Source organism: Fringilla coelebs, assembly GCF_963513975.1.
Source record: "Fringilla coelebs genome assembly, chromosome: 5".
NCBI classification, from domain to species: domain Eukaryota; kingdom Metazoa; phylum Chordata; class Aves; order Passeriformes; family Fringillidae; genus Fringilla; species Fringilla coelebs.
In genome coordinates this window covers 39,890,281-39,913,665 of record NC_140033.1, presented here as the reverse complement: position 1 = coordinate 39,913,665, position 23,385 = coordinate 39,890,281, and the positions used below count along the sequence as shown (strand labels likewise).

Genomic DNA, 23,385 nt, shown 5'->3' with positions numbered 1-23,385 from the left:
GAATCTCTTTTCTCCTAGACAGAGTTACACTGAAAGAGGAAAACAGAATTTTCAAAAGCTTTCTGAAACATGAAGGAAAAATTATGAGCATGTGATTTAAATACATTACCAAAAAAAAAAAAAAAAGAACAGCAATCCTTTATTAAACACAATTAATTTTAATTGTAATAGTCAATCCTTTAATGATGGTTGATGAGAAACACTGCACACAATTTGCTGTCCCCAGAACAATGCTACAGATACAGATTTTCATTATCTGATTGATATCCACTGCATGAAGTAATCAGAAATAAAACAGAAGCAAAATTTCTGAGATTTTTTATGTTCTTGAAAAAATAAGACAGTCAACAATGCTGAGGTTAATACAAGCAATCCTACTAAGTAAAATAAAAAATGGGCATGGGGAGATATGAAGTATGTTCGTTTTGGGTGGGGGCTTTAGTTCCAGAATAGGAGCCTGAACAACAAGGTTTGAAGGTTAGGGCAGCTTCAATTTCTATAGTCTCTCAAGGATGCAACTCTAGAAGGATCAGACTGTTTCAGAAATCATGTTATGATAATAAATTAGAAATTATAGAGTTTATGCTTTTGAACCACCCATACTGCAGATAAGCCATTTTTGGACTAAGTCTGGTCCTGGTTTCTATCTCTGTTTTCTGGCTACATCTGCCCTGAAGACAGCACAAAAACTCTAGTACATGCCAGAAATATAACTCAGATTAGCATGGAACTACAGAGACAATGCTCTTTTAGCTCAGACTTTGAGTATATTTAGATATTGGAGGAACTCAAGAATATGCACTGTCCATATGTCACCCTGGATGATTTCCTGCTTTCAGTTCTTTCTTAGGTCAGAGAGAGTTGCAGTTGTTCCTCATATTTATAGAGTCTCCAAAACTCCAACTTAATCTCCTTGAAAATAGAACATTATTGCCACATGAATGTAAATAGTTAACCAAAAGAAGTGATAAAATCATTATGAAATGTACTAGCATTCCTGAATGCTCACTATCATTTTTGGGTTTGGTTTTTGGTTTTTTTTTTTACTTTTACATATAATAGGTCTTGCTATTGCCTTCTGAATTTTGCCATTATCTACCTACCACTTGAATTGTTTTCACAGCATTACCTGGTACTTTGGTTGGAGCAGCACTTTCAGGGTACAAGAAAACTTCCTCTGCAGTCGCTACTGGCACACCTGTGCAAGCATGCTGCTGCCACACCATGTGCAGACCAGTTCTGCCACTAAGTACAAAACCAATCTCACCACACACAGAACACAGATGCATTATAAGAAATGCTGTATCAGCTAAAGGTGAACACAGGCCATAGCCATTCACACTTCTAAAGCATTCCTCTTACCTAAGAAAATAGCATATTAAAAAAAAAAATGGCAACAATACAAAAATCTCAGTATTTTCTTCCTGGTTTAAGATGAAAGAGGGAGATATACAAACAAGCTAATGGGGATGGGGAATACTATTGCTGTTCTATTTTTCATGGTAAACTGATAGGTCTAATTATATAATGCATTTCTAGCAAGATCAGATCATGCCAACATTAAACATCAGGCAGCATACAGGAACATACAGGGAACTACAAGAAAACTCATAAAGCTTCACTTATTGCTCTTGAGACCATTCACCAAACATTTCAGTAAAACTCCACACTGAGCTGGTCTCTGAATACATTAGTTGTGGCTACATCTCCAGTTTCAGACCACAAGTCTTGGAAGCCTGGGAGTATAATGTGTCTTTACAAATAATTTCTTCTTTAACATAAAAATTAAGTTTTCTTTTGTCCTTGAAGGTAAGACATGGTAGGAAAGAAGAGTAAGTTGAAAAAGAGAGAGAAAAGCCTACCTACCTGGAATTAAAGATGTGTCTACTATAACAATAACCTAAGCAAACAGGGAAAAGAAAACTTGTTTAATTCATAATATTAAATCTTAAAATGGCGTAATAAATGAATGCCACATGCTGTGCAGTGCCATATTTGACACTCACAGTCAGTTCTCATGTTGAGAGGGATTTGAAAACTTCTTCAGTATGAAGTATACAAAGCACAAGGCACAGGCCACTTTTCGAGAGTTTTCCACAGCTTTATATCAACTATTTCTTCAACCACATAGCCCTAAAAATAGCCTTGTCTCTGATGATAGCTCAGCCTGGACTTCCATCCAAACCACTACTGCCAAGACGAGGTTAAAGCCTCACGCTTCATTAGCCACACAGCAGCCTTGGCAGGGGCCAGCTCAAAGCAGCAGTGCTCTGCATCATCACCGTCTGTCCCAAACTAGGAATTAGTGTGAGGAATAGCCAAAAAAGGCAGTCACAAAACTGAAGCTTCTGTAGGAATCAAGCTTTTGCATAGCAACAGCTAAGTCTCTGTCTTCAGTCACATTGTTTTATCCATTTTCCTTTCCCAAAAAATGTATCCCTTTTTTAGGCCATATTGTGTCTTTCTTCTTAAATGGGCCTAAATTAAGTCATTGCTCATTTCTCCTACTTTGGTTTCAGCATCTGTTTTCTGTATATGTCTTAATAGCTTTCTATTGTAGGAAACAAGAGGAGAAAACCACCCAGGGTGACAGAGAGAACAGGTTAGAAGAGCAAGATGAAAACACAAGAAAGGCAGGAGTGAAATCCCCAGAGACCTCTCTGGTCTCTGGCTTCCCTGGTACCCTCTGACCAGATTATCAGCACTGATTGCTTACCCTCATTTACCCTACTAACAGTCATCCCTTCAGACCTGCTGACCATGCTGATGGCATGATCGATCTTAGGCTGTTCCCATCAAGCAAACAGGCTTAAGCAGTTTGACCCAGCCTGGCTTCCAACAACAGGAACAGCTGAGACTGCTAAAGCCTACGGATAATGTCTCTCAGCAAAGGCTGCAGCATTCATACTCAGAGCAATTCTTCTCACAGCTTGTGTACTGGGTTTGGATCTTGTGCATCTCACACACCTAAGAGCCAACAAGGTCTGTATCTCATTTCACCTTTTCTCTTCTCTTCTGTCTAGCCTTTTCCTTTCGCCAGATTTTCCCTATTTGACACCATAATGTTTAGATGACTCTTCCACACTACTTGGTCTCTAAGGCACAGGACCACTGCCTCTTTTCCATGCATTGTTCTTCTCATACTTTTCAGTTCAAAACTCCTTGGGGCAGAAAATCTCATCTCAAGAGCTTCTGAAAGCCCCCAAAGGTATTGCTCCCTACACAGCTGGATAAAGTAACTGAAGTGAATGAAATTGCATCGGTATCATATCAGACTGAAACAAAAACACTTTAAACCTTAAAAAAATAAAAAAAAATCAACAAAGACTGAGTAAGAAGTACAGAAGTATTTGCCCCAGTCATCTGTGCACAAAACAGCCAAAGAGTTTGGCACCAGTGCCAAACCTTCTACTGCCTTGCTGCTTTACTTCTTTGCCTTCTTGCCCCCTACACCAAGTCTCCCCTCTCTATTCCCCAACAACAGCTGGATTGCACAATCAGCAATGCAGCTGGGATAGTCCTTCTCCATTCTCCAGACACACAGACACTATTGGAGACACATACAGTCTCCAACTTGGGGAAGAAACAAGGTTCTCACCTACCTGTGAGGAGAGAGAGAGCGAAGACAGAAGGAAACTTTGCAGCCTGGGTCTGACCTCACCTCCCATCACTGGTATTCAATGCCACGCACATGGAGAAAAACAGCCTGAGCATGCCAAAATGAGGTCACTCAGAACAATGAATGGTAACTATTACTTTCCTAAGACCTCAACATTTCTCTCTTTATGCAAGTTCATTGTACAATAGAGCAGGTTGAGCTTAAATGAGAATTAGGCTGCAGCTTTTTAGTACGCCCCAGGTAAAACAAGTGAGCATGCACAAAGGGCACCTGATAATATTATCTGCACATGCACTATTGTGTAACCGTTTCCATAGGCACAAAGGACTGTCAAGCTGCCATAAGACTTCATGCTAATTGCTTTGTGAGTGTTAAGAAATGTAAATTAGGACTCCCTCAAAAACCTGGAAAATTGCACTTATCGAAATCTCACAGGATTATAAGAGGGCAGTCATTCAATAATATTTCTCAAAAAGAAACGTAAAATTAGGCTCTAGGAAGATGTTCTGCACAAAGAGACGGATCTGGTAGTGTACATAACAGTTGTTTTGCTGCACATGCAGCTCCAAATCAAATTTGCAAACTGGTGAAACATCTGGAGGGGAGAGCCTCAGATGGTGAGAATGATCACAATTATGGTAATACCCACAGCGTTTCTTTACCAAGTGTGATGCAAAATTAAGTAGTTAATATACATGATGATTAAAACAGTTGACACAATTATCAAATGTTGCATGACTCCTACAACTGAAAGGACAAGGTGTGGGGGCTGCCCTGTAATTTCTGTTTTATCTTCCTTCTTCCAAAACAAAATCTCCTGCTACTAAGTTTTTCTGAATAATGAAACATAACAACGATACTTATATGTATTTGTGCCAGAAAATATAAAATAAAAACATATTACAAGCACATCCCATAAACATTTTCACTGCTTCATTATTTAGGAGCAATCAAGCATTTTATGAATTTTAGTTATTTATGATGTTTTATATACTGCATTTGTTTATGCATTAAATGGTTCCCTACTTCCTCACTGTGGCTCTTCATAGTTCAGCAGCAAGACAGGTCAGACTTCAAACTGTGTCGCAAGGGTCTTATTCTCATATCCTTGCAGGCCCTCAATCCTGCAAACACTCAGCCATGTGTTTAACTTTATGTATGCAAGTAGTCTCACTGAACTCATTCATGAAATTCTAGCCTTATTTAAACTGCCACAGGTTTTACCATTGATTCCATTTAGACCCAGATTTCATCTAATGGAACTATTTACATCTGAAAAGCTGAACACATGTCCAAGTGTTTGTAAAACTGAAGTCCCAACAGCAAAGACAAGGCATGCTCTGACATTTTATCTCTTACTAGCATGTCAGACCTGCAAAATTATTTGCTTTTTTTTTTATTTTAACTAAGTTAGGACAAAATAAACACATCTTCACTAAAGCAGATTATTAAGTTATATTTATCCTTCTTTTTGAATATTACTAAGCAAGTTATCCTCTCCAATCTGCAGGAAATAGTTAATGCATATTTAACTATTTGCTGCAAAAATGCATAATTAACTTATTTAAATTAAATAATTTATTTCCAATGCATAATTAACTATTTCTATGCACAAACACTGACCTTGCTTAGCAGAAGAGTTCACTTGTTCATTTGTACTTCAAAAAAGAATAAATTTTGGCAGCTACATGAAAAACAGCTAAAAAGGTGTCGTCTTCTTTCTTTATTCAGAACAGAAGCAATATTCAAACAATCTAAATTGAATTCAATTACATCAAAGCTTAGTAAGTTTCTGAAGCAACACAAATACAATCTCTGCATTTGCTTCCTCATTTAGCTTTATTTTAAAGCATGGATAGTGTTAGCTGACCCAAGCTGGTTTTTTGAACAGAAAAAAAAAAGGAAACCCAAATATTGTGAAGTCAGAAGAGATCCTTGACTGGAGAAAGTAAAAATTTAGCAGTTCCTGATGCAATTCAGAACAATGACTAAAGAAACAAGAAGTCTCTAAACACAAAACAGACAACTTGCTTTGTCTGATTACCATACTAGTTACTATATTTATAAGCTCAGAAACTCCCAAGGGCATAACTGGACAATAATTTAATCACTCTGTTGGAAAAGTCACTGATTGCAGGGCTCATCTCTACTTTATCCATGACCTGTGCTGCTGGTGCAGATGTAAGATAGCATGCGAGTACAGATGGGATGAACAGTTATGTCTTTTTTTTTTTTTGTGTGTGTATATATACATATATATATACATATAGCTCGATGTACAATTAAGTATGCATATTAAATGCAACCATCTTGTTATGGAAAGCGTTCTTTTGCATTTTACAACACAAAATACACCACAACAAGAAGTCTTCCTTGAGCACTTATTTGGCAAGTGTGCTCATTTAGTCTTGAGAAAGCACTAACTGGTACAACTTCAGATTCATTCTTACAATTATCACAGTATCTGCTCTTCCTTAACAGGATCAGTCTCTGCTACTGCCCAGATTTTATATAGGATTTCAGTCTCAGAAAAATGAGGATGGAAAACAAACACTCTCCACTAATACAGCATACAGAAGCACAAAAAGTACAACGTTGTACACTTTCATACTCTACACACAGAGGTCCCCCCACAATTTCTTATCTTGAAAAAAGTATGCAAAATAAAGTGCTCTCGTGCCCTTGTTCAAGCAAATACCTTCAGCCATCACTCCCACTATGCCACACAAAGAACAGCTATTCTTAAATCCTCGACCACACTAAGATCCAGTGCAATTTGTATTTTGAAGCAGAACTGTTTCAGTTCCACTAGACAAGCAGGAAAAAATTTGATCAATTTTAATCATTCTCATAACTGAAAATTCTCACCCACATCAATTAGATTTTTCCTAGATTTATACTTACAGATAGACTGAGGCACAGACATTAATAAAATAACTCTTTATTCTGGAATCCTGTAATCTTCCCCATACTTACATCTACCTGTGTCTTAGTTCTTTATTTCTACGCTTTAGAGTCATTTTACTTATTCAGAAAAGAGTACCCAAATATTAGGATTCAGTAGCAAGAAACTGAGGTTTAAATCTTTTTGCTGTAAAATAAACTCCTGTGCTTTTTCACATCATTAACAATTAGTGAGTGTGGCATCAGCACAAACTGAAACCCCCTGCCTATAGTAAGCTACAACGCAGAGAACAACAAAATCTACAAATTTCAGTCTGCAAGATGTTCAGAACAAGCCAAGCACAGAGCCAAATTGATAGATTGAAACACCACCAACTGTGCCTAACAGGGTGGTTCCTTGCTCCAACCTACGGCATCCAAGCCTTTCAAGACACGTATCGTACTTATCACCATGGTACCTGCAGATCTGTACTATCCAAATTTCCTGCTTTGAGAAGCCTTCTTCTCCAACACTATTGTCAAGCAGCACCAAGATCCAGAGCTGCAAAGAAGAGCAAGCTTTTTTTCCTGCAAAACTAGTTTATTTCTGTACACATCAAGCCAACAGCTGAGAATTACAATAGGGTTAACATTTATCTTAGTGATAAATGGACAAAACACTACAGGTATTCCTATACAGTCTGCATTTTCATCATTTTTTCAAGACTAAAATATCAAATATTACTAATTAGTATGGCAAGCTAGCAGACTAGGTATATGACACACAAATAGATGAAAGTCAATATTCCTTAAGGCCTTTCTTATTTGTGGGATTCTTTCCTCACCTCACCACGCACTTGCCCAGACCCTAAATGAGGTGGCCCTCAATTGTTCTCAGACAGGATTGCTCATATTGATTGAAAACAGAACATTTAGGGAAAAAAATGGAAGAGCTGACTGTCCCCTAGAGGAGAAGAGCTTCCTGAAAATTCTTACAGGTTTACTGATGTTAACATATAAACATCACCATTTTCATTAATATCCTATTTTCTTCTGTCACATGCTACAAGCAGGCTCTAAATTCCAGAAAACCAACCAGCTTGCTTGCTCACTGGACATCCAATCCCTCCTTTTGCTTTAACCCTGTACTAGTCAGGCACAAAACTCCAGTTACTCAACTCCATCAGGACAATCCCAGGTTCCACTCAGAACACACACAAACCTACCCATTCAACATTAAACAAAACGGATTAGTGAGACTTTCACAGAATTGCAACCTTTGGGAGGGACCTCTGGAGGTCATCTAGTCCAAGACCCATCACACTCCATTCAAATAAAGCAGGTTCAATTGGAGCAGGTTGCAGAGGAGTGTGTCCAGATGGGTTTTAATTACCTCCAGAGAAGGAGACTCTCCACAACTCCTCGTCTGTTAATTAAAGCAAGCAGAGTGCTACAGCAAAGCACACTCCAGAGAAACCAAAACTGCTTGGGCTAAGCAGCATCTAGACACCTCATAGTTCTTGGCGAAAGGCAAATCATATAAAACAAGCTCTTTTCTTAAAGCCCAAGACATCATTTCAAAATAGCCAGACACCCTTCTGAAGGCTTGAACCATCCAGCACAACAGAGGGTCAAAGATGTGGCTTATGCTGCCACAAGTTTGCCATCATAATGAGCAGGAACAGGGAGGGAAGAAGCCGAGCAGTGGGAGATTAGTAACCTGCAGCATCACTCAGCACCCATCCTGACACAGCCCCAGGCTCATTTGGGTGCAGCAGGCACTCCTCTGAGGCTTCACCTGCCAGCCATACTCTATAAGCCACATCACCACAACCATCTCCATAGCAGGAGCTGCTTTCAACACCTAGGCAGAGCAGGAATGTGCCTGGCAGCAAACAGCAGCACAGACAGAACTCCCAAGTGATCCAGCTTGGCTTTGTCTCCTTTACCATGAGCTCAACAACGTGAGGATCCATTTTCTTTGTGGCCTTTCCCCACTGTTAAGTCTTTCATCTTCTGGATAAAAGGATATTTTGAGAACTCTCCAGAAGCGTGATGTTTATTAAAGAGAAATACTAACATTTTTAACAAGCCAAGTGATTTACATGCAAGAGATGAGTAATGTACTGTGAAATAGAATAGAACATATAACTACATCTTTTCACAAAAATAGAAAATTTATTCAAGTACACTGGTCTTACAAAGAAGCTATAAAGAACTGTGCTACAAAATAAGAGCTGCTAGACACAAAAATGCCATTTGATTAAATTTTTTCATTATGCTTAGTACATTTTCTTTCAGCAGGCTTTATTTATACAGCCATGTAGCATTTAAATTATTTTTTTGGCACTGGAACCTTAATTCAGATCAAAGTGATTTAAAAAACCTAAGTTGTCTTCTCCTTTAATTGTAAAAATGTAAGACATCAGAAGTTTAATTATAAATAAACTGGTTAAAAAAAGGAAACCTTTCTTGTGCAACTTATGTTAATTTTGCCAGAGCAACACTCTTTTCTTTCTTAAAAAAACCAAAACAAAACAACCCCCACAAACAAAATGACCTTTAAAAGTTTCCTCAAGTACAATTGAAACTATTTGAAGAAAATGAAACACATACGCTGAAAATTCATTGAATTTATTACAAGGAAATTCTTGTTATAATTCAAGATTTTGCAGCAAGGAAATACATAGATAGAAGCATACCATACCAAGTAGTATCTTCCTAGGAGCTGTACAGGGTTTCTTTTTGGCATGGGAGCTGGAAGGAGGCCTGGAAAGCCAAAGAAAGGATAGCAGAATGGGAGCAACCTTGCTGGAGACTCACAAACCAAACTTCCAAACAAGAAATTATTCCAGAGAGTTGCCCAGGATGATTCACCAACTAAATACTGGCACCAAAAAGGTCAGATGGGCCAATACAGAGAGGCTTCATGCAGGATATAAATATTCTTATCATTTTAGTGATACCTAGAGTGCTGATGTAAAACACACAAAATAAGATTTGTTAAGATCCTGCCTCATATGTGAGTCTAATTTCTTCATCTTCTTATTAAAATATTAAAACAATCAACATTGTTGCTACTACTCTGTAGTAATATCAAATAAATACACTATCAAATACAAGAGAAGGTATGACAGCACCTTCAGTGTCACATAACTGTTGGAAAGGATAAAACAAGTCACAGTGTTCCTTCCATTTTTCCTTATTTGACAAGAAAAAAATCTATTTTTAAAAAGCATATGAAGCATGAAAAAAGAGTATAGCACAGAAGGTTCATAACCTACAGAACAACAGCTGCAAGTTCCACTCACAGAGTCACACTCAACACAATACGGGCTCCTACTTCTCTAAGGGAAATCCACAGTGTTATTTGGAGATAGGAAACCTAGGAAAGTTACTCTAATGGCCTGAAGTGACTGCAGGCATCTCATCTGAATTTCCAACTGGATCTAACCCTCTTCTCAAAGTAGCCCAGTACAAGTCCCCTCAAACAAAGGAGCCAGCCAAGCATAACTGATTCTGACCCAGGAAAGCTGACAGGCTATGAAATGAAACCAAGAAGATTCCAATGTTTATGAAGTGCTACACTATGACAAAGACTTTTAAAAATACCAACAGGATCAGTCTGCAGAGGAGAAACTACTAAACAACCTACAAAGGCACAGGCATTGTGTGCTTCAAAAGGAAGACTTTCAAGTGTATTATTTAATGTGCTGCATTGCACATTGGGCAGCAAGAACCTCCCATGTCTTTTCAAAGGTCCACCACTGAAAACCCACTCTGAAAACAATATAAAACTAAGTACACAGAAAAGACTTGGAGAAACCAAAGTTAAAGTCACAGAAGCAGCAGACTTTTGAAATCAATTCCCACTTCAAGATCTCATGTGAGAGACTGAAACAAATCAGTCATTTACAAAACAAAATTTAAAAAAAAAAATCAAATTATCCTGGATCCTGGATTAAGAATTCCAGTTCTTCCCAGTTTGCCTCCAAGATACTGGTTATCACTTTATAATTCAATTAATACCATGTTTCAATGCAAACTGTCCACTAAAACCCTGTCACGTGTATAGGGTTTAGTATAGATATACCCTATAGATATATTGATATAGTAAAGAACTTCAACTCGACAACTCACAACCTCACTTAGAGCAGGTTGAACCCTAAACACACTATAAAACACCTCTGGGAAACACCCTGGAGTAAAATGCAGGCACAGGAATTACCACAACATACATGGTTCCAAAACCAGCCACACACTGAATATTTACAATTTAAATGACAATGGGACAGACCTCCTCTGCCTGCCTTCTAGAGGTAACTTCAGCACATGGCAATCTTTTCTACACACAAGCTGGTTTCATCCTGAAGTCTTTCATCTCCTATTGGAATCTGGATGAAGACATATCAAGGGGCTCTTGGAGCATAATAAATGCATACAGTTTTGTGCAGGTTGGCTGGATTTCAGGGCTTGGTTTTAACTGATATTCCACAATAAAGGGCTTGGCTGACCCCTATCTACAGACAGGTTTTTATTTTCCTTAATTCTTAAATAATGGACAACATCCAGTGACTCAGGGTTTTTTTTCCTCTTCCCCCCACTAAGTAATTATGTCACCTTAAAACTGCTTCAAACACCAACTTTAGGAAACTATTTTCAGTGGAAGAGTCTTTCTTAGTGCTTTATTCATACACTGGGACTCCATGCTGGCTTTTTTAGTATCAAAGTAAATAGCCATCACCAGCTTCAATAGTTGCTGAGAAAACATAAAAGCTATTTTAAAAAGCATCAACTGAGAAATATTCCTGCATAGAAATTGGAGGCTGGATGCTGCAAAGGCACTCCTGATACATCATGACACTGGAAGCCCACACACTTAGCCAAGCACCGCCTCCTAAATAGAAGTACCTGATTCACAGAGAGCCATACAACTTTGAGCTACATTCCCTTGTATCAGAGGGAGAGGAAAGTCTTGGACAAGCAGTTAATTCAAGTTACACTTAGGGTAGGCAGCCAAGCAATTGGAAACACTATGTACAGAAATGAAATGCTATCTCTAAGTTGGAGCTGCAGATAAACGCTTGTGGTATATCTTTGAGTTGGGTATTTGAGAGTGTTCAGAGACTGGTTTGCCACTTAAGCACTGAGTACAGGTCATTCTACAGCAAGATGTGGAAGTGGCACACTGGAGTCTGCTTCCTGGGCCCAGCTTCCAATTATTAACTGCTATATGTAAAAAGCCATAGAGGTGAGAAGACTGGACAGAAACCTAGGAAGGGCATTGGCTGCTGTTGAGTGGGCTTGTTTCCATGACAATTTTGGTCACTGAATAGTGACCCTGTTTCAAGAGTTCAAGTCTTTTTTAGGATTTAAGTATGCAAATTACCAAGCTGCATGAAAATAGCATACAGGCACTGGCAGGGACTTCACAGCAATAGTTCTGCTACCAATTACTGCGTTGTTCCCCTGAACGAGAATTGGACTAAAGCATGTAGGAGCTAAAAATCATACAATCCTCTCATTAGCAAAACAGCCTAGGGTAACATTAAATTCAGAAACACCCATCCGGGACACAGGATGCTAAATTCATGAAAATGTGTTCTCCCTTGAAACCCAGGTCAGAGGTCAGGGCAGGGCTTCTGGGGTCTACTGACAAGTTGGTGAATAATAAAAGATTTCAAAGACCAGTCCAGTCATCTAGAAGCAATGGTTAGTACCATCATATAGAAAATCCCTGTTCAATCATCTGTCAGTCTCTGGCTTGCCAGGCCAGCTGGGACTGGGAATGCTGCTGAAGCCAATGTGCTTAAATCCTGGAGAGAAGGAAATGATCTGAGGCAGTCAACAGTGACCCCCGTGAATATATTAAGGAGCCTTTGTGGCAGACTAATAGCACCCCTGTCTAGCTCTGTTGGAAGAAAGATGCCATAAAAGGCAGGGTCTCAAATTTTAGCATACACCAGAATTCTGCTATTTAATATAAGGATAGTATATATACCCACAGTGTTTTTACAGATTACACTGATTCTTAACAGTTTTTGGAGCATTGATGTAGGCCACTTAAATAAACCACTGGACAAAAAAAAAAAATTCAGAATAATTAAGATATAAAAGACAAAAAATCTTATGCTGAAAGCATAATATTTCCAGTAAAATAAAAAGCAATTAAAAAGATGAAGAAGTAAAGGAAATAAGTGACATGAAGACAGTAAACGAGTACTATTTACCTCCAGCTGAAACCTGCCACTATTCTTGAAAAATTTCTTCAAGAAGCCACTAGTACAATGAAGGCTAACAGAGTAATTCACAGTGCCTAGGAAATACAAGGATTAGTATTCAAGGAAGCCACTTTTACTTTTTCTCCCTCTGGAAGCCTAACAAGGCAAGCTTAAGGAGGCCAGGAACGGTCAGTGAAGCATCATCAAGGAACCTTCCCCAGTTACAGAGGCTGGGTCACAAAATTTTATTGGCTTTGAACAGTTTGATTTACCAATTTTTTTTTCCTTGAAGTAAAACAGAGATTGAGAGATTACTTGATCCTTGGCTGCTGCCCCAGTGATCCAGCTTGTTCCTTTGTTTCACAATCAACTGTCACAGACAAACAGCAGCAACCCTGTGCTAGCCTGAAGCATCCTCTGAAGACAGAGCCAAGTGCATGTCGCTGCCTTTGGAGATGTCTGTCATAAGCCATTCACAGGTTCACAAAATATTTCAATTGTCCTGAAGTAACACACTGAGCAGCAGTGTTGACATGTTAAGTAATATTTAGGATGCCATTGCAAAGAAACACTTTCCTCTGACTCTTCGAGTTTTATTTATCAACAGGCTTTGGGGAAAAATGGTTTAGTATGGAGCTCTGCAGAGGGTGAAAGAAATTGCAAAACTGACACCCTCTTACTAGGGAGGAACTGCCTGTACAAAAAAATAACATATCTTAACTCTGGATGACCATCCTGAGACAAGATAAGCACCTGATCTAGGAGATGTGAAATGAAATCCTACTGCCATCCTGACTTAACCAACCTGCCCACAGAACAGGCTCCCACTCAAAAGGATCATAAGGAGAGTTTATCTCATCAGTCACCCCAAGTAGAAAAGCAGAAGGAGTCAAAGGTTGCCAAGGCCTAAGGCAAACAATAGGCTTCCACAATCAAGAGAAATTTCCAAATTTATTTTAAGACTTTCAGCATAAGGTTCAGGTCCCCAAATAAAATGTTTCCACCTTTCAAACAACCATTTCAGACAAAAATTAGACTTAAAAGAACAAAGAAGGAAATGGGCACTTTTAAAAGGCTTCTTTTCCAAAAAGCAGACAGTTATCCCAAAATCTGAGTAAAAACTATAAAATATCCAGAAATATTTTTTTTTAATCGAACATAAAACACTGGCCCAAAGAACAGATTCACTTCCACATAAGTAACAATAACACTAAGCATCTCTGCCTTCAGATTTAGTCTGTTTCTCCAGCTTTTTTTTTGGAGCAACTCTCACCACAGGTTGCCAGCAGTCTTGCATCACTTTCAGCATCAAATATTTCAGCTGAAGAAAGAAACTACATAAACAAACAGCAAAGTCTGATTCAGTCAACTTCACAGAAAAAAAAGAATAAAAGAAAGAAACAAACCTAGCAGCAAACAACAAGGGAAGGGGAAACTTCCAGATGAGGGAAGCAAAGGAGCTCTAATTCATCACTCTTGCAGCTATCAGATGGTTAACAAATTGAGATGAGATACTTCTGAGCCTTTCAGCGACTTTCGCTCTGGCAAACTTAAAGGATTCAGAAGTGCAGCTGGAATACATATGGGAGATGTTGGAGAAAGTTGATCATTTGAATTTGTAACTCCATTGTGTGCTGGAAGAACTTCCTGCAGATGAGGCGCATCCCGTCAGCGACTCAGGGAGACTCTCCGTCTGCTAACAGGCATGAATTTATCCTCTGAACCAGCTACCAGAAGTGACATGCTTTATGTTAGTGTTACATATGCAACAAGAATCTTAAAATAAAGCCAGTGGGGACATAATTTCTTTTTTGCTTTCTATAATCTCTAAAGTACAGCATCTCAAATGGAAAAAAACAAAAACCAAAACAAACCACCCACTGATATTTTGATGAAACTAAGATTTCACACTTGGATCAAAGTGTTTCATTCAACATAATTCTTTATGCAGAAACCATTTTTAAATCAAAAGCCAATTACATATTTAGATTATGCTCAGCATTTAAAAAAGAACTGGTACTAATAGAATATTATTGTGCCAGGTTCATCCCATTAGACAATCAGTTCACTTGGTTCATACTCAGCTACAACACAAATTCAACTACAAACCTTTACTATACAGGCTAAGTTACTCAAGCATTTCTCCGAGTTACCTTTACTCCTTTATTAATATGTTAAAGCTCCTGTTTCATATAAAAATTATCTTTATAGTGGTTTGAAATTAGCATGCAGAAGATGGAACAGAGGGAACCAAGGGAAAACACTACAGAGAAAGCACACAAGCCCCTGTCTCCCCATCACCAACCTCACTCCTGGAATTCAGAAGATTGCAGCTACCTGTAAAGTGGAGCTACTAAAAGCTACTGGAGAGGTATAATCTGAGCTGAAAAATTGAGAAGATGATAAAAAAGGGCCATAAAAATCACAAATGTAAATTAATAATCAAATATACACACACAACAAGGAGACAGATGGCAAGTAATTTTCCCCAGTGCACTTACACTTGTTCTTCTAGTGCACGTATTTGGGTCACTTGCTAGATTAAATCTCATGTGGCAGACCCAACAGAGGTACTGTCAAATGAGTATGGCCTCGGCCTGTTTTAAAATGATGCAAGTCTGACACTACAGGGTGAAAACATTTAACAGGATTTTTGCAACGCAGTCTGGAATACTGCCCAGCGACTTTGAAACAGGGCTGATGGTTATTTTCTACCATCAGCAAGGCTGCCCCATTCAGGCCTGCTAAATAAAATGCAGTGTAAGCTAGAGAAAGTTGGTCTGTGCTACCAAATTTCATCAAAGAGCCCTACACAGACAGAGACAAATTTGTATGCATTTTCCAGAACACTGATTTTGACAATGTGTCACTGAGACAATACATCACTCAAGGTTAAAGCTTCCTACCATACTCCCCCTAAAATACGCCTTTCTTTTGAGATTTAGAAGAAAGGACCACCTCAATAGATGAGCTGCTTTTGCCATGTTTACTGTAACAATGCATGACCTCGGATACACAGAGCACTAAATCTTCCCCTCCCCAGCCATAAACTGACAGTGACAGTGGCCTGTCTTAGTCAGCACAGGCCACATGAAGGATGACAGCTTCAGTGTAAGGCACCCGCAGGTCAGATTGCCAGGTGGGCTGGTGGTGCCTAAATGGCAGGCAAAAATGGTCATGCCTATGTGTAAGCCTAATTGTAGCAATAGGTCTCCCTCCTGTAATACTGGTAGATACTAGCATGAAACACAAACTGTGTGTGCAGATTAGCCCCCCCCTTAATCTGGCAAGAAGCTGGATTTAACACTGTGCAAGAAGAAATATCTTCAACACATCTGCAGGAATGGAAATTGCATTCCTCTCTACCCTGTTACCAGTTTCAAGATTTTGCTTAACAATAAATAAACCTTTATTAACAAGTAATGTGAGCTACTATGGCATTAAGTATTCCCCCCCACCCCACCCTTTCTTCATTCATCTCTTGTTTTGGTTTACTACACAACACATTCAGCTTCAAATAAATAAGTAAAAAGAGGTGAAAATTACATCTATTTGCTCCTAGCTGAACAAGGAGGTTTTGAGCTGGGGAGGTAAAACTCTCAGTAATAATCTACACACGTAACTAGGAAATATCACAGCTGTCTGTAAGAATTACAGTGGCAGGGACAAGGGTGGCAAAAGCGTGTGTTTTCTACATCTACATCTACAGAACAACAAAAAAAAATCCAACAACACTGGCCTTTGTGTTTAGAAACTGACAAGTGACACTTGTCAGTTTCATTCAAGGTAATCAATAAGTCAACTGCTCAAAAATATTGGGATTGCACTGATTATGCGCAATACATCTGCTTAGCCTGAAAGAAACGAGTTAAGCAGATTAATGACAAGAAGTAAGAACACGTACATTTGTTCACTTAACTTCCTCAGGCTTAAAATTCATGCTATTTCAGTTTAAGTGGGTAAATGGTGAGACACAAAATATTGAATCCTTTGGTACAGAGTCAGAGCCCAGACTACAAGCAAGTTTGTTATATCACTGTCCACAGAGTCTTTAGTTTGGTGCCGTGCTGCTGCTAAAATATTACATCTTACCATTGGAAAATTGATTTTGCTATAAGAAGTTTTATGATGCCACTTAATCTTGCCCAACCTACATTAAAAAATACAGAAAGCAATTACAGACACCCTTTATGTAGTAAGTTTGATCACTATATTAAAAAGAGAACAGTTGATGTAATTTCAATATAATAGCAAAGGAAGTAGAATAAAAACCATGGCAATATGCTGCCTTCCTGAAACAAGACATTGCTGGTTCCCAGCTTAAATGAACAATCTTGGTTCACTTCAAGTTAGTAGCATGATCCATCTCCTGCATGGAGGGCTGTGTCCTGCAGCTCCAGCATCGACCTCCTTTTCTACTGTCTACTGCCAGCTCCTGCAGGGCAGCAAGATTCTGTGATTACAGTTAAAAGAATACTTTGGGTCTGAGCCTGCCTCTCTGAATAGATAACCCTTTCTAATTCAACAATTACTCACACAGAACAGCCCTTTCTGCCTTGTCCCTTCCAGTGCTGCAATTGAAAAACATCCCGATTAGATGACCCCACATACAGATATACCATTAACTGGCTTTTACACCACTCTAGTCAATGCCCAAATCTTAGCTACAATGATGAGAAGTACTTTATTTAGTTAGGAGGTAAACACATGAACAAAGTAATCTTTCAGAACACCTTTTAAACAGTGTGAGATTAGTACTGGCAAAATCTGTGTGCGATTATCTTTTCCACACTTTCAGAGATGACACTCAAATACCACTTTTTTCTAACTGCATTAAAGCACACTCAGACAAGATCAAGAGCAACCCTGACCTCCACATCAACAGCACCAGAAAGTACTTCATACTGCTTTCCATGCCTAGTCCATTTGAACCGGCCTGCAGGACAGGCTTTTAAGCTTGTGCTTAAACAACCCATTTTTTGCCCAAACATTGCAATATATGCTATGTAGGGTTATGTAAATATTCCACAACTCCTGCAGTTCTTAACTATAATAAGCGGGTTTAAAATAGCGTCACTGTATCAAAATATTCACTGCTTCCTATTGATCCAACTCAGACTTCACATTTCAGGGCAACAGCAGACTTTTTTCTCTTTTACTGTTTATGAATGAAGCTTTAAAACTTTCAAATAGGTTTAAGAAAAATCACTTAGAAAACTGGAAGACTCACAGAAACCTAAAACCACTTAATTGCTCACAAGGCTTCAAGTACATGCAAATGACCTGGAGGGCTGAAGCCTGAATTGCCACATCCTGCAGCCAACTCTGTTCGCAGCCAGAGACCTATACCAGGACTAACACTTGGCATTTACTTCCAGTATAATAGGTTTAATAGTAGCAAGCCTTGAAAACAGGGGGGAAGTATTCTGGAAGCGGTGACAGATCTTAAACACGGCAGGTGCACTGCAATACCGCTTAAGGGAGGAAAATTCCAAGTTTAGCAACTAATTACTGCAGGACAGGCAGGTTCTTTTCCAAGGCAAATGCCTAATCAAAGACGCATCTGACCCTTTCGCATCCCATCAGCGCACCGGGAAGTTCAGCTCATCATCCTGATCAGGCACATCCCTCATCCCACCTCGCCGTGCTTCCTCCCGTTTCCTCCTCTCACATCAAAGGCTCCAAAGCACCAACCCTGCCTGACAGCTGCTCAGGGAGCGCGCTGACACCGTGAACCCCAGCCATGCCGTAAGACCCTCCGCTCACACACCCACCCAGGGGCACTCCTCGCTCCCTTCCCCCGCTCCCCACCGCACAGGCAGCCCCGCACGCGTGGCCAGCTGCCGGCTCCCGCAGGATTCCAGCCGCGCCGCCGGGATGGGACGGGGCCGGGAGAGCCGCGCCGGGCCCGGCCGAGCCCCCACCCAGCCGCCCTCGGGGCAGACGGTCTCCGGCCTCAGAGGAGAGAGGCTGATGAAACGCTGTCAAAGTCAATCCCGGCTCACTTTTTGGATGGTTTAATTCCAATGGAGCATGAATCACCCCAGGACGGTTAATAAGTTTAGCCAGGCGTGCTGTTCTCCCTAACAATGCATTATAATTATGCATCTGTTTTAAATGGGATCAGATTAAGTCACCGGAAAAGGCACAAATCGGAATTTCCCCGACGAAGAACAGCGCCTTTCCAAAGCTCCGGCGGGCAGGTACGGCCAGGAGAGGAGCAGGTGGGCAGCCCAAGCCAGCCCAGCGGCGCTCCCGGCCGGCGGGGCTCCGCTCCCCGCGGCCGCCCAGCGCAGCCCGGCAGCGCACGGCAACTTCCCGCGGCCGCGCGGTCCCGGCGGAGCGGGGGACCGGGACAGGAGGCGGCCGGGCACCGCGCTGACACCGCGCAGGAGGCACCAGCCCGGGACATGCCAACTTGGATCGGCGGGTCCCCTCCCGCTGCGTGGGGCTGGAGCGGACCGAGTCCGAGCCGCCAAAGCTCCGGGACCCTCCGGCGCCGCCCCGGGCACCAGGAGGGGGGCGGCTGAAGCTCTGCTCCCGACAGGTGAGCAACCCCCGTCCGCCCAGCCCCGCCGCTCCCCGCCCTACCTGTCATCGTAGCAGAAGTCGGCGCTCAGGGTGTTGAGGTACAGGGCGAGCCCCAGGGCGCTGCTCAACAACTCCGCGATCATCTCTCCGCTTGCCTCCGCCGCCGCCTCTCGCACCGGGGCAGCCTCCTGCCCTGCCCGGCCTCCCGCGCCTGCCCCTCGCGCCCCCCGGCACCGCGGGGCGCCGCTCCGCGCTCCGCCGGCGGCCACAGCCTGACGGCGTCCCCCGCTCCGCCGCCCCTACCCCATGGCAGCGGGGCTATCGGCGGCGACAGCGCAGCTGGGCTCAGCGGAGCGGGGCTGAGCGGAACGGGACTGAGCGGAGCGGGGCGCGGCTCCGGCTCCCACCTTCCTCCCGCGGCGCCCCAGCGCTGCCGCAGCTCCGTTCCCCGCCCGCGCCCCCCTCGCTGCCGAGCCGGGCGCCGCCGCCGAGGCTCTGGGAGCGCCCGCGTGGGGCGCCCCGGGCTCCCACCGCGCCTGCGTGCGGGCCCGCCCCGCGCCGCCCCTCCGCGCCCGCCCCGCCCCGCCCCGCGCGCCGGCGGCCGAGGCGGCCCCGCGCCCGCGCCGGGCCCGGAGGGTCGGGCTGGGCCCTGGGCTGGGCCGTGTCCCGCTGCCCGCTGGGCCCAATCAGGCTTATTTTCCTTCTCCTTTTCTTCCTTTTCTATTTTCCTGCTCCATTCTCTTTTCTCTTTGACTTTTTTCCCCCTTTCTTTTCCCTTTTTCTCTGTTCCCCTTTTCTCTTCTTCCTTTCCCCGTCTTTATTTTCATGTTTCCCTTTTCCCCCCTTTTTTTCTTGTATTAAATAGGTCAGATTAGTAGTAAAGAGAAGGGCTCTACCTGTATTGGGGATGGATGCCAGAGCAGGGGACTCCACACTTGCCCACAGCCTGCTGTTTATCAGTGTGAGCATCCATAGGGAGCACTTAGCTGAGCTTAGAGTTAAGCAAAATCACTGAAACTTGGCGGAGAGGGTCGGAAACAAACACACCCCAAGGCAAGGAGTGCTGCAAGCTGGTGCTCCCTCAGGACATCCCCACAACTGCTGCCCACCAGAGGAGGGGTGGGTATAGCCAGAGATGTGCGCTTTGAGTAGAGCAGATAAATAGACTGGAAAGGAAAGCCAGCTGTGGAAAACAACGCACTGAAACCATCTTCCAGAATTCATGAGATATAGAGGCATGAAGTTATGGGAAGGATTTGGGTCCATCAAGCTGATTATTTCTTTTTTATAGAAAGTTTTTAAAACATTGCCTCCTTTCGCTGCTAGCCAGCCCATTTTATGTAACTGTTTCCTCATGATTTCCATCAAGTGGCACATCACGCTGTCCCAGAAGAATGGGAGTCTGTTCATCAAGCTGTGTCTAATAAATTGGGGAAATTTTAACAAGTTTTCTTTCTCCCCTATATGATTATTTAATGCTGTTCTTTGCAACCTCAAAATATACGAAGTGCATTAAGAGCTCTTTTCAAGCAATGCTCAAAGTGCTCCTGGGAAGTCTGCCCCAAGTGTCACAAACGTCTCAGCTGCTTCTACTTAGATTCAGGGAGTGTGTTATCACCATCAGTGGCAGTAATTGCAGACATGGGGGGAGGGTGCATTTTTTTCAGGACATTAAAGCTTTGAGGGGCCTTACTGAACCCATTAGCAGATCGCATTGATCTGGCATTAAACTTTTCAGCCTGAAGCACTGAACACAGTAACCCAGATTTTAAGGAGTTGGTACTCTTTGTCAGAAGACCTGTCATCCTTCCTTTCAGACCCCAGTTCTCAACATGCTTCTGGACCTACTGCCAAGATCCCAGCCATCACGACTTAGTCCTTCTTGCTGCAGTGGAATTGCTGAACTGACACACCAGGTTTGTACAGCTCCTTCTGTAGAACATCCTAATAAACTCTGCATAAAAAGCAGTGTAATTGCTGCTGAGTCATAGTGGCAGAAGCCTCTTGTTATCCATCAAAAGTATGTGTATTTTTTCTTCAAAAAGGTAGGACTACAGACTGGGCTAGGTGAGGTCTGGCAGAAAAGCTTTAGAAACAAAATAGATCCTCCAGGAAAAAAAGTTTAACAAAGCCAGGCACTGTCTAATAAAAGCAAGTGTCAAGAAAGGGTGGGATGAAATGTGTAGACTGTGTAGAGAGTGCTTGTTCCCAGGACATCCCAAGTGCTCCAGGGTGACTGGAACCAGCCTGTCCAAGCAGATTTATCTACACTACAAGAATTCACAAAGTCTGTATCTTGCAGACACGTTTCTTGTTTCTTTCAGGAACAAAGGGCAGGTTTCCTCCCAATGGCAAGAGCTGTCTCCAGTGGAGATAACCTGCTTTGTAGAAAGATACAGATGGCAACATGTGCATGCAGCACTTCCCTGTCAGCTCTGGGACTCCACAAGCTGGGCCACGCCAGGGGCAGCAGCCAGAAAGAGCCAGTGCAGAAACCTGGAGACAAATTGAACATATAAATTATTGACCCTGTTAAACATCACCACAAAAGACAACAAGAGGATAGAAATAAAATAAATATTAACTAATTCCTTCTCTTCTTAGAGTTAAACATATTAAATGCATTGTAGTTATGAACATTATCTTTTGCGGTATCATTGAGAGATATCAGACAACATTCTGACTCACAGCAGGTTTACAATGTGATGTAGAGGAACCACAAGGTGTCAGAAGAGCTAATTTAGAAGTTCAGATCTGTCACTAATCAAATATTTTGAAAACAGTCTTCACCTCCAGAAAGTCACAGGCTGTGCCAGGGAAGATGGAAGAGGTGTAGGGTTGTAATAACACATAATAATGACAGTAATTGTAAAGATAACTAGAGTTACATGGTCTAACAGCTAATCTACTCTGTAGAGCTTAGTAGACAAATTCACTTAGTTTTGCTTTATGGCAAATATGACCATCAAAGTTATCTGTTTTAATACCAGTTGGGAAGTTTCTTCATTAAAGACATTATGGACTCTGAGTCGCCGTCCTATGAGATATTTCACCTAAACAGTGCCTGAAAGATTAAGTTGTGGCACAGCATGTAGAAATACATGTCTGTCACAGTGACAGATTTGGTTAACCGGTCACTGACTATGAGACCTTAAATGTCAGGGTAATGCATGTGGTACAGATCCCTCAACAGATTAGATTAGACACTTCAATTTCTATACACTGGGTTCATTTGCTGGAGCTTGTAAAAAATATTCGTGCCAACTTCCTTTAAGCATCTGAGAAGAAAAAGGCTAACCCCTTGAAAGCTGCTGGGGTTTTTGATTAGAATGAGGTAACTGGATATTAAATGTTACTGCAGGAATAATTAAGTGGATTTTTTTTTTCCAGTTCTTATGCTCAGATACCACCAAAGAAATGTCATAACATACTGTGCCTAATCTTGAACAATCCAAATGACACCCAAAGATGTAGCTTAATGAACCTCAGAAATGTAAACTTTGGTCCATTTTGAAACACCCATGCAGTCAAGAATAAACTGGTGTTATCTAAGGAAGGAAAAAATTATTTTATTTGATCAAAAGTGCAGAAAGGGGAGTAGAGGAGAATGCTTTAGCCAAGTGCTGCTTTGACAATTAGTCACTGATCCATAGAGGTAATGATGTTGGATTCTGTGGACTAGGATCCAAGCTGTTGTTTTCCTTTCATGCTAACAAGATCATGTTAATCTTCAAAGACACCAGTGTTTCTGCTTTCTCTAAGAAATTGCTTTTGGGTTGTTTTTTTTTTTTGTTTGGTTTTTTGCTAGTGTTATGCTAATAATATCAGCAATGACAGCCAAAGTAAAAATAAGTTGCTACTCCAAAACTGTAAAATTTCATGGAAATATGTATGAAATATTGTATATAAGACAATAAAAATTAAACAGATGCAGGAAAAACAAGCGCACACAGGACTTCCATCAGTACTTGGAAGAGATTTTAACAGAACACATTTCTTAAGGATGTACATTTCTGGGAGGCACCAGTTCCTACTTTAGATCAGTCAGTGGAGCTAGAGTATTGCTGCAGAGCTGGAGAGAGAGAGAGGGGGAGAGAAAGGGAGAGAGAAAAGCGATGCATTTTTAACTTG

At 41.5% G+C, this 23,385-nt stretch overlaps 1 protein-coding gene across 1 annotated transcript in view; it reads right to left on the bottom strand.

Annotated features, from left to right (window-relative positions):
• The window catches only part of TMTC2 (transmembrane O-mannosyltransferase targeting cadherins 2), a 231,576-nt gene extending 212,166 nt beyond the window's left edge, over positions 1 to 19,410 (bottom strand). Inside the window, exon 1 of the mRNA XM_084206089.1 lies at positions 19,315 to 19,410. Coding sequence (XP_084062215.1) covers positions 19,315 to 19,397 — 83 coding nt within the window. The 5' untranslated portion in view covers positions 19,398 to 19,410. The remainder of the gene's footprint in view (positions 1 to 19,314) is intronic.
• Between the last annotated feature and the right edge of the window lie 3,975 nt (positions 19,411 to 23,385).